The following is a 13,073-nucleotide window of genomic DNA, read 5'->3' as shown; positions in this document are numbered from 1 at the left end:
AATTAAAAAAAATATGTATCTTAGGCCGGGCATGGCGGCACATGCCTTTAATCCCAGCACTGGGAGGCAGAGGTAGGAGGATTGCTGTGAGTTCGAGGCCACCCTGAGACTCCATAGTGAATTCCAGGTCAGCCTGGGCTAGAGTGAGACCCTACCTCGAAAAAACAAACCAACAAACAAACTATATATATATATATATATATATATGTATGTATGTATGTATGTATGTATGTATGTATGTATGTATGTATGTATGTATCTTTCTCTTGCCCCCAAGTTGGCCTTTGACCATTATCTATATCTTTGCTTCCCTCATGGATCAACCTTCCTGAACAAGATAGTACTCATCAGCCATCACTGTCTATCTTCTATCTCCTACTCCTTTCTTCCCATTCATCCCTCTCAGTGCACAGACAAGTCCAGTTAGTTTAATCTTCCAAATATTCCCCCCCCTCGTGTGTGTGTGTGTGTGTGTGTGTGTGTGTGCGTGTTTTCAATTGTGAAGATGCACATGAGAGGGGCTGCACATGCACATATGTGTTTGTTCATGTGAAGGCCAGAGGACAACTTTGGGTGTTGCTCCTTGGGCACTGTCCACCATTTTGGAGGTAGGGTCTGTCACTGGCCTGAAGCTCACCTGTTAGACTAGACTGACTAATTTCTTAGTAGTTAAAGTTCCTAGGTACTTCATGACTATATAATTGAATACACTGGGGTTAGGAAATGGTTCAGTGGGTAAAGTGCTTACTGCACTAGCATGAGGATCTCCACATGCATGTCCACATATGGAGACACACACACACACACACACACACATATATATGTTTGTCCATATGTATATATATACATATATACACACATATATATGTATATACACATATACATATATATACAAAGACACAGACAAAAATAATTGAATATACTTATTTTCTTCCTTTTACATGTAAACCACTCCTTTCTTCCTGAAGTGTCAAGTCTGAGTCTCTGGATTCCAAACGATGGTGGATAATCGTCTCATGGTCCTTCCATGTTCCTGATAATTCCTTCTTACTCTTTCTGCCTCTTATATGCTGATTTACCCCTATGGTTGGATGTTTGGCTTGTTGTTTTCAGTCAAGATAAATTATGAATGCTTTTACACTCATAATAATGACCCGAAACCTTTTTAACCAGTCTAATATACTCTTGAGTTTCATATTCACATTCCGCCCCAACAACTTCAAACCTAAAATGTCTAAAATGGAACTCATCGTTTTTCTTTCCATCCTATACATGCATACTCTTCCTTTTTCAGTTTGTATTTCACTCAATAAAATGATCAGCTTAAGAATAAAGACATCACCATCCTCATTTGCCCTGCATATTGAAGCAGGCACCAAGTTCAGTTAATTTTTCAAATACTTGTGAGTGTATTCATGTTCATGTGTGAAAGTTGCACACACATTTACAGGTGATCATGCAAGTATGTGCCCATGCATATGGGGGCCAGAGGACAACCCTTTGATCTCTCTAATTACAGACTCCACCATTTACAAAGGTACTGTTATACACTTGACAAAATCAATCTACAAAAAAAAAAAAAATCTTAAAACTCTTTATGTTTGAGAGGAGGAAGAGAAATATTAGCTAACTGCTGATAAGTGTGGAGTTTCTGTTTAGATTAACTCTGCATCTTCTAAAATTAGTGGTGATGGTTACACAGGTCTACATATATTCTAATATATGACCAAATTGTACATATATTCTAATATATGACCAAATTGTACATTTTAAAAGGATAAACTGTATTGTGCATAAATTGTATCTCAATAAACCTTCCTTTACAAAAAATCTTCATGGTTTTGTTAGCTCAGGACTCCTAAGAAGCACACACCAATTCAAGAGTAGATGTACAAGAGTCACTGGACAAAATTGTGTTTTACAAGTTATGCTATTTGAATTCAAATATACAGAATTCACCAACCCTGAGTTCTGTAAGGAATAAAGGAGAGGAATCAAGAATGGAAGAAATACTATGATGAAATCAGAATGAAGGAATGAAGACTGGGAAAGAGGCACTGGAAGAGGCTAGGAATAAAGGGAAGCTCTAAAAAGGACTATGCCAGGTCCATGGAAAATCCTCAAGCCACACTTGCCCTGGGCATGACATCTGCATCCTGGCAAGAATGAGCCCACATTATTACCTGGCTAGTACTAAGCATGTGGGAAGGGAGAACTAGAGGAGACTGCAGTGATGGATCCAGATTGGTGATGGATGGAGCTGCAAAAATCAGAGTGGTACATTTTGGCCACTGTGGTTCTTTTCTTCCTACAGTATACTACTACAAGCCCCTTTGCATAGTATCTAAGCTAATCTATCAAATAGATCTCAGTTAATACTGTAGGCTTATCTATCTGTACTACCTGACTCTCATTCTGACTTTAGTACTAAGCGTCTTTTGCTTTTATGTCATAGTTCATTTATTTGTTGTTTCATTTATTTCACTGCCTGAAACTTTCTTCTAACTTATATCTATCCTTCTTCCAAGAGACACTGTCTCCTCTCAGAATACTTTCCTGAACACTTACACAAGGTTCTTACTCCTCCTTTCTCCCTTCATAATATTATCCCGTATGTTTAATATATAACATATGTTATACTATACATTATATGTCTCTCAATTTAGAATCTAGTTTTATTATACTTGAGTAGAAGTATTCAACAACTGCTGTACAGTTGGATCCACTTTTCACTTTTAGATAGGAAATATAAGCCCTTTATATTTATTATTACATTATTGCATAGACTGTATTTTTTTTGATAACATTATGGTGATGACACTATCTACTATATTAGGTAGATTTGAAAAATAAAGAAAACATTGCAAGTAAAATGTCTGATGCACAGTGAATTCTAACACACTCGGAGGTAGCAGTAGTGGAAGCATCATTGCACAAAGAAGCAATTTCTATCTGGGCATGGTGGCACACACCTTTAATTCCAGAACTCGAGAGGCAGAGGTAGGAGAATTGTAATGAGTACAAGGCCACCCCAAGACTACATAGTGAATTCCAGGTCAGCCTGAGCTACAGCAAGACCCTACCTCAAAAACAAAATTTAAAAAGAAGCAGTTTCCAAACTCTTATTCTTAAAGATAAGAGAAATAGCTCAGCCTGAGCTTGAACTCATGGTAATCCTCCTGCTTCAGCTTCCTGAGTGCCAGGATTATAGTCATGAGGCAATACATGCTAATCTCAAGATACACTTTTAAAAAATTTATTAAGGAGAATTTAGAAAAGCCATGTTTTCTAATACCTATACATTTCCCAGAAACTTTTCCTCCTTTATTTTTCCAATACTATTTTCTAATCCTCATTGCTTGCCATCTTATTTATCCACCCATTATATATAGTCAGATATACTTGCACAGTGTCTCTCTCCCAACTTGTATATAATCTCCATCAACAAGACATATTCAAGAACACCTCTCATAACTGCCCTTTTATCCTGTGGGCCTTTAGGATGACATGAAGGAATTGGAGAAAGCTCCTAACAATCATCAAAGCCTATAGTTCTTGCTTCCTCACCACAATTTGTTTTTATTTAAATCATTAGACTAGAATACCTTTGTATATTTATGTAATAAGGATCCAACTCTGTTTTCTCTATATGAGTTAGTTTTCTTAAAATCATTCACTAGGCAACCATTTCCATAGTGATTTCAGATGCTGTTCCCTCTGAGTATATAAAATTCCCACATATTCTGTTCCATTAGTCTACTAGTCTATTTCTGACTTAATGCTATATATCTTTTCTATTATTAACCTATGAAACATTGTTTTAATTTTGTTTATTTATTTATTTGAGAGTGACAGACAGAGAAAGAAGCAGAGAGAGAGAATGGGCGTGCCAGGGCCTCCAACCACTGCAAATGAACTCTAGATGCATGCGCTCCCTTGTGCATCTGGCTAACATAGGTCCTAGGGAATCGAGCCTTGAACTGGGGTCCTCTGGTGTCACAGGCAAATGCTTAACCACTAAGACAGGTCCCACATAAGCCAGATGCACAAGGTTACACAAGCGTGCAAGGTTGCACATGTGCACAAGGTAGTGAACATATTTGGAGTTTGATTTTAGTGGCTTGAGGCCTTGGTGCACCAATTCTCTCTCTCTCTCTCTCTCTCTCTCTCTCTCTCTGTCTGTCTCATAAAATACATATGTGGGCTGGAGAGGTGGCTTAGTGCTTAAGTGCTTGCCTGTGAAGCCTAAGGACCCCAGTTCGAGGCTGGATTCCCCAGGACCCACGTTAGCCAGATGCACAAGGGGGCGCTCGCGTCTGGAGTTTGTTTACAGTGGCTGGAAGCCCTGGCATGCCCTCTCTCTCTCTCTCTTCTCTTCCCCCTCCTCCTCCCCCCTGTCTGTAACTCTCAAATAAATAAATAAAAATAAACAAAAAAAATTTTTAAAGGCATATGCCACCACGCCCAACAAAAAGAAAGGTAGAAGGAGAGAAGCAACACTTACAAGTGGTCATGTGACCTCCACATGCGTGTCATAGTATGCATACACACACACACACACACAACAAAAAATAAATAGAATGTTTAAGAAAATTACCTTCAGCCTGGGAGTGGTGAAGCACACCTTTAATCCTAGTACTTGGGAGCCTGAGGTAGGAGGATCACCATGAGTTCAAAGCCAGCCTGGGACTATAAAGTAAATTCCAGGTCAGCCTGAGCTACAGTAAGATCCTACTTTGAAAAAGAAAATCAACTTAAAAAAAAAAAGAAATTTTGAAACAATATTATGATTGACCTTAAGGTATGAACATATTGGCTGTCATCTCATCAGGTTACACTCTTGTATCCCTCTTCCTCACGCCTATTCCACCGAGAACCTTCCTCAGTGGTGTTATTGGTATTCACTGTGGGGTCATGAATGCACTAGTCAGTCTCTGTGGGGAGAACAGTGCATCAGGATACACCTTCCCACCCTGTGCTTCCTACAATCTCTTCATCCCCTCTGATTAGAAGGCTAATCGTCAAGGAACTGTCTTACTTCTCAGTTCCAGCACAATCTCTCATTATCCTGTGTTTACAGCCTATGGTGTCTTCAGCAATAGGGTCTTGCTAGTTAGCTCTGGCCAGTAACCAAGTACTTTGGCAGTAACCTGCATTCAAGATAATATTTTTAAAAATTACAGTTCTTTGAATTTTCTAAAATGTCCTGATGTTGGAATTTTTGTTGAAATTTAATTGGACAAAATAAACAGGAAAGAAGTGATATCTTTAAAATAGTAAGTCATCATATTCATGAGCATGGTCTAGTTTTCTCAGTTCTCAATTGTAGATGTTTCAACAAATTGTGAAGACTTTCTTTCTATTAGTCATGGTCTTTGTAATGCTAATTCCTAGATACTATATAGTATTCTATTTTCTACCAAATAGTCTCATAGGTCATAATGATGAAGGTAAACTTACATTATTCAGTCCTTACAGTGGATCATCATCTGGGTGTTCTGAAGTTGCCTGTACTTGAGGGACCATCACAACACCTCAGAGAATGTATTTTATTATGATCTCGTCTGGGGGAGGTTATGCTGCCATGATGTTTGCAACAGATTGATCCCTCAGGACACTGTAGTGGGGTAGTGCTTCCCCAAATTCATGTTGACCTGGAATTTCTATAAATAGCTGTGTTTGGAAATAAGGTCTCTACAGAAGTAATTAGCTAAGATGAGGTACACGACATCGGGGCATGCTCTAAACCCAGTGGCTATTATAAGAGGAGAGGGCACACAGAAACAAAAATAACAACTACAATTAGCTACTTTCTCATGGCTGTGACATAGTTCCTGAAATAAATAGCATAAGTAAGGAACTATTTGTCACGTGATTTAAGAGGGTTTAGTCTATGGTCACTTTGCCACCTGACCTTGGGCAAAACATCATTACAAGAAAGAGCTTGCAGCTGAGAAGCTAGTTATAGCAAATAGGAAGCTGAGAAACAGACAGGTGGGGGATGGGGACAATACACTTCCAAGAACCTACCTCCTCCAACTAGGTCATCATAGCTACCCAAAATCACGCTAGGAGCTGGGGTCGGAACATGAGCATGCAAGGTACTTTGCACTCAAAGCATGGCAAGGGCCATGTGAAGAGGAAGGCAGTACTGAAATAAACATCTTTAAGACAAGGACAGTAGGAGCCACCAGGAGCTGGGAGAGGCAAGAAAAAATTCCTCCCTGAAGTTTCCATAGGGAGGATGGCTCCACGGATGCCTTTACTTTGGACTGCTGGCCTCAAGAGCTACAAGAATCCTTTCTACAGCTTTAGGACGCCCAATCTGTGGCAATACCTTATGGCAACCTAAGAAACTGGAATATGGAAGCCTAAGCCAGCCACAACATTCAACGAATACATGTATCTTATATATTTTTGTAGACATGGCTGAATTTTCTTTTCTGTATGAAAATATAAGTCATTTGACTGGCAAGTTATTTGTAATCATTGCTACATTAAAACTTTTCTGCCATCTTAATTCCTCATATATACTAGTGTTTCTCTTCTTTCGTTTTAAATTTCTTTTTAAAAAGTTAATTTTTATTTTATTTTTTTTTATAATTTTTATTTATTTATTTGCAAGCAGAAAGAAATAGAGAGGAGACAGGCAGACAGAATGGGTGCACCAGGGCCTCTAGCTGCTGCAAACGAACTCAAGATGCATGTGCCACCTTCTGCATCTGGCTTTACATGGGCACTGGGGGATTGAAATGAAGTTGTTAAGGTTTGTAGGCAAGCACCTTAACTGCTAAGCCATCTTGCCAGCCTTATTTTCTTCTCTAATGTTTTCTACTGGATGTGCCAAAGTGATTGCTACTAGTTGGGAAGTCTGTATCCCATTTTTCTTCTTCTGTTGCTTATTCCCAAAACCCATACTTTGGCCTTAATCTCTAAATTTAAACAATATCTACATCTCCTTTAGAGAAAGTCTCAGTGCCCCAGCATACTTTTGCTTTTTCTGATACATGATCCATTCTTTCATCAGTTTTCATTCCATAGATTTTTTTCTCTTTTACTTACCTTAAAGTCTCAATCAACACAAAAAACGCCTTTTACAACTTAACTGCTGACTCTTAAAATTATTCATTATTATTTCTTCATTTGTCTCCTCACTGTAATGCCAGGCATGATTTCTCTCTTGTAGAATTAACCTCTCTCATTTCATTGAGTTTAAAAATTGAGATGGGGAGGGGATATGATGGAGAATGGAATTTCAAAGGGGAAAGTGAGGGGAGGGAGGGTATTGCCATGGGATATTTTTTATAATCATGGAAAATATTTTAAAAATTAAGAAAAAAATAAAATAAAATAAGATTAAAAGTAAATAAATAAAAATTAAAAAAAAATTTTACCTTCTATTTTACTTACTACTTTTTATTATTATCCATTAGTTATTGTAGTTACCTTCAGGTAAGCCCCTGGCCAAAAGCAGCTGATGGGAAAACAGTTATATTTTGGCCTACAGTTTTGAGGGGGAGCTTCATCATGGCAGAGGAAAGAATGGCATGAACAGAGACTAGAGGTCACTTCTGCTACAGAAGGTAGAAAATATCAAAACAAAAGTGAGCCAAGCTCTGGCAAAGGGGAGCTGGCTATAACACCTGTATGCTCATCCTTCCTCCAGCAAGGTTCCGCTTCCCAAATTGCCACCTGCTGGAGACCAAACATTCAGAACACATGATTTAACATCTGATTCAAACCACCACAGTGATACATATTAATGGGAATTCAATAGGATATTTCAATGCTGATCAGTCCATTTAGCAATCCATTAACCTACCCTACTCACAACATTTAGTCATCACTATTCTATATTCAGGTTCATTATTTTTTTTTAATATTTTTTATTTATTTATTTGAGAGAGACAGACACAGAGAGAAAGACAGATAGAGGGAGAGAGAGAGAATGGGCGCACCAGGGCTTCCAGCCTCTGCAAACGAACTCCAGACGAGTGCGCCCCCTTGTGCATCTGGCTAACGTGGGACCTGGGGAACCGAGCCTCGAACCGGGGTCCTTAGGCTTCACAGGCAAGCGCTTAACCGCTAAGCCATCTCTCCAGCCCAGGTTCATTATTTTTTTAGCTTCCACATATAAAATAGAATATGTAGTATTTTTTTTTGTCTGGTTCACTTCACCTAAGAAAATGTATTATATTCGATTGTGTGTGTATGTATACATAACACATCTGCAAGTTGATATCTCAGTCACTATACTTTTTTGTTCCCTTGGTTATGTCTTATTTATACAGCAGATATCACTAAGTAGACACTCTCTAAAATTCCTTATCATTTTGTTGGAACACTATCTTCAGGAATTTTCTAAGTATATCAATGTGCAGTATACCATTTGAGGCCTTAATGCCAGAGAACATATTTATTCCATTTCCACATTTTAATATAGTCAGCTATATATAAAAGTCAAGATTCAAATTTCCTTTCAAAAAACGCTTTGGATGAGGGTGGAAGTGGTATAGAAATCTGCTTCTGTTTTTCAGAAGGGAGCGGGACCTGAGGAAATAAACAACCTAGTGTACTTTACCCCGGCCCCAGCTAAAACCACAGAGGAATTGGAGAAATAAGCAAGAGTAATATTTTCCCTGTGAACTTGATATCAGCACAAGGGTGAAGGAGATAGACACTATACTCAATACCTACCAAAGCAGAGATACAGAGGCTCCTAAGAACCCATCACTGAAGTAGACTTAAAACAAACCCAACATGGATCAGGGAATTTTGCAGAAGAGGGGGTAGAAAGATCATTAGAGCCACGAGTTGGGACATTATGCACAGAGACATTGTCTCTCCCTCATAACTGACTGCTGCACCCACAATGCATGACCCACCATCCCATGGGGATGACTGGCATCCCCTACAAGGAGGGCATCTTTGGAAAAGGGGAAGGGAGGAGGGAAAGGATGGTACCAGCATGTGTTGTTTACATACTAAGTATGTCCATATCTAATAAAAATAAACTTTAAAAATACTTTAAAGTTATGTGTGCCTATAATCCCAGCACTTGGGAAAGGAAGCAAAAAAATCAAGAATTCAAGACCAGCCTGGGCTACATGGCAAAACCCTATCTAAAACATCAAGGGCTGGGGACACAGGTCAGTGGCAGAATGTTCACATGAGGTCCTAGACTTGATGCCAATACTGAAAGAAAACAAAACTTGAAACTTTAAACATGTGAGCTCTAGGACCACTGTTGAAAGTGTAACATGAATTTGATTCTTGATCATTCCAAGCAATTTTCTCCTTGGAGTTGCTTTTTTAGTCTTCCTTTCAGTGTCAAAGTGTTCATATTCTCCCCTTTATGCCTTTGTCTAGTGTGTAATACGTCTATTTAATCTCTCTTTCATCGTGGAGGAATTTTAATTAGTAGTTCCTCACATATTTATTATTTCTCTTTCCTTCTAGGTCCCCTATGAATGATTGTTAATATTTATTCTATTTTTCATAGTTTTTTTCATTTGGGTCTCATTTTTCCGATTCTTTATTCCTTTCTGCTGCCTTCTAGGAATTTTTAAATGCCACTTCTTATTAATTCATTCATCAACTGTTTTCATTCAACTCATGAATTAAGCTTTTCATTTCTACTACAGAAATTATGTTGGTTCTTTTTAATAACTCATGGCCCTGTTTGCTTCTAATATCCTATCTGCCATTGAAAATATTTACTAGAATTATTGTAAATTCTTGTTCTCTCTGGCTTATTAGTTTTGCTCCACTGGAAATCAGTTGTTGAGATTATATTTTTGTCTTTCCAGTGCTTTATATTAGTGTTCCACAGATCTCTTCATTTTCCCTATTTCCTTCAGAGATTATATTGTAATTGAAGAAGCTGTTTTGTTTTCTAGAGGTAGGCGAGGAATAGAAATTGCCCATGATGAGAAATAACCATCAAAAATGAAATTATGTCCAAAATATTTTAGAAATATAATACTTTGTGATTGTTCCAGTGAGTCATGGTTTCTTCTATCCCCTCCATAGACTGCTTAGGGATCCTGCCCTGAATTATATGGTTTCCTTATTCAAAATTATTTACATTTAATTTTTAGCCAAGCATGGTGGCTCACACCTATAATCCTAGCACTTGGGAGGCTGAGGTAGGAGGTCAGGAGTTCAAGGCCAGAATGTACTACATAGTAAATTCAAAGCCATCCTTGGATACATGAAACTATGCCTCAAAAGAATCAAGAAATAAAATTTAGTTTTAAAGATTTCTTATATTAGACCAGAGACTAGAGACTGGAGAATCACTGAGACATGCTGGTCAGCCAATCTGACCAAAAACAGCAGCTCCAGGTTCAGCAAGAGTCTATCTCAAGGCAACATTGATAAGCAACAGAGGAGGACAACTGCATCCCTCTCTGGCTTTTGCACACACATACACAGGGCAAATACATCTGCATGCACACACATGCACTTGCAATAAAAAAAAATTCTGGTTTTGTTGTTTGTTTTGGTTTTTGAGATTGGGTCTTGCTCTAGCCCAGGCTGACCTAGAATTCACTCTGTATTCTCATGGTAACCTCAAACTCATGGTGATCCTCATACCTCTGCTTCCTGAGTGCTGTGATTAAAGGTGTGTGCCACCACACCTGGCTAATATTTCCTAAACATACTGGATAAGTAGAGAAGTACACTAAAGTTTAAAAACAGGTTTGGACATTGCCTTAAAATATAGAAATGTGCTAGGCATATGTTCTGCTGAAGTAGCTCTGACCTGCCCTCATGTTCTCATTATATCAATATTTGGATCTGATCAGATACTCTCTCAAATGGCTAACCTCTTCATTTGACACTGAGTATTCAACAAACATTTATAAAGCAGTTGCCATGCAATTGTTCTTCCTGCCAGGTACCTAGCAAGAAATCAAAGTCAAAGAAAGCATCCAAATAGAATGCACTTGTGGGGGGGGGGGGGGGCGGGGTTAAGAACAAGAACTATTTTTCCTATGTTGTTTGCAGTATTTCTCAGGCATCTATAACAATATAAAAACCATGGGGTGCATGTTGACTGAGTCAATATTGAACACTATTACAAGTGCATAGAATGTTATGAGAAGAAAGTACAAGGGTTGTGAAGCATATAAATGGGAGGTTGGCTTTAGGGGGTTATGGAGAATTATTTCTCCAGCAAAAGAGCTGACAGCTGGGAGAGCCATTCTATAAGTGCACCATTACAGACTTAGGCATTTGGTACCTGGTTCTCATTTAGGCCCTCCTAATATGCATGGGCCTTGAATCACCTCAGAATTTTCAGTACCAACTCCTGAAAATGAGAAATTAGATGATTTGATTACCAATGTCATCTACTTATTGAGATAAGAAAAAAAGGCACAGTCTAACAAAGCTAACTTACATTTCTTTCTTCTTCCTGCTCCCATCCCATTTTCTTCTCTGACTTGCAGATGAAGGAGCCTCCGTTCACCCTTGTGACGACACCTACTGTGGCCCTTTTCCAGAATCTGAGCCAGAAGTGAAGGCTGTAGCTAACTTCCTCCGTAAACACAGGAAGCACATCAGGGCTTACTTGTCTTTCCACGCTTATGCTCAGATGTTGCTGTACCCCTATTCTTACAAATATGCAACAATCCCCAATTTTAGCTGTGTGGTAAGTAGCTACAAGTGTGTTCGGGCTTCATGTTCTTTCTGATGCTGATGGTTCTAAGCACTGGGCACAGTAGTAAACATTCAATTTATTATAATAAGTATTTTTCACTTAACTCATTTATTCTTCATAAGTTTTGTCCCCATTTACATAACTTTTCTTACATAATGTTACAGACAAGAAAACTGAGACCCAGGGATATATGATTAACTAATTAACCTAAGGACACATAGCTACTAAAGATCATAGTAAGGACTCAGTCCCAAGTCTAACTCCAGAGTTGTTCCTTTTAACCACTAACCTGCTTCTCAAATGCAGTCATCTTAAACCTATTACATTCTTGCCACAGGTTATTCAAAAGATATCAGGATGGATTTAATTAATATTATAGCTTTGGTCACATGTGCAGGGCTGTAATTAACTTTATTGAATCAATGATTGTTCATAAATCATAGTCTGGCTTTCATTAATTAAAAGCAAGTTTTAATTTACAAGTGCTATTTGCTTAATGCTGCTAAGTCTCTGGGCACGTAACTGACAAGTGGCTCTAAGAATGAACAGACTACCAAGCACACGATTACTTGAAAATGAAAAGACAAAGCTCTTTTTCTTCTTATCACAGAAACCCAACAAGTTGTTCCCTACAGGGCTTCCTTCACTGTAAAGTGAGTTCATCTCAGTGCCTATAGCATCTAAAGGCCTATAAACTTCAAAATCAAGAAAGACTAATAAATCGTGTTAGAAGTCAGTATAGCAATTACCTTTGGAGAAGAGGGAGTGTTGGGTGTTTGGAAGGAAGCACAGGTGTTTCTGGGTTACTACTGCTGTTCTCCTCCTTGGCCAGGAAGGTTATAGAACATGTTCAATCTGTGATCATTCACTGAGCTTTAAACTCAGTATCTATATGCCTTTCAACATGAAATGTTTGTGGCAGTTTTTCTCTTCTTGAACTCCTGACACCAAACATATGGAATCTTTTCTAACATCACTTCTCCAATACCAACCAAGTACCCAATTCAACTTGTTTCTAACACCAACTACCCAGCTAGTGTCAGATACCAGGGCTTAAGGACTCCGTCTTATCAGAAGACACCCACACTGGGTTTGGTGGCACACGCCTTTAATCCCAGCACTTGGGAGGCAGAGGTAGGAGGATCATTGTGAGTTCGAGGCCACCCTGAGACTCCATAGTGAATTCTGGGTCAGCCTGGGCTAGAGTGAGACCCTACCTTGAAAAAAAAAAAAAAGACACCCACACCAGATACAGTTCTCAGGGGCTCCCCAGTGACTACTTTTCTGTCTGATTTAGCTAAATAAAGGGGACCCAGGCTCTCACCACCTCCTTCTCAGTTGTGATGATTTATGAGAACAGCTCACAGAGCCCATAGAAATTATTTGCTTCCTGTTACATTGATTC

The 13,073-nt window shown here is 38.7% G+C and overlaps 1 protein-coding gene across 3 annotated transcripts in view; it reads left to right on the top strand.

The window, feature by feature from the left end:
- The window catches only part of Cpa6 (carboxypeptidase A6), a 342,345-nt gene that overhangs the window by 319,763 nt on the left and 9,509 nt on the right, over positions 1-13,073 (top strand). For all 3 annotated transcript variants that reach the window (XM_045143753.1, XM_004653452.2, XM_045143754.1), the window contains one exon: positions 11,457-11,659. In XM_045143753.1, the coding sequence (XP_044999688.1) occupies positions 11,457-11,659 (203 nt within the window). The remainder of the gene's footprint in view (positions 1-11,456; positions 11,660-13,073) is intronic.

The sequence above is a fragment of the Jaculus jaculus genome, chromosome 2, assembly GCF_020740685.1.
Source record: "Jaculus jaculus isolate mJacJac1 chromosome 2, mJacJac1.mat.Y.cur, whole genome shotgun sequence".
NCBI lineage: Eukaryota > Metazoa > Chordata > Mammalia > Rodentia > Dipodidae > Jaculus > Jaculus jaculus.
Note: the sequence above shows the minus strand (reverse complement) of the source record. Positions and strands in the feature narration are given on the sequence as shown.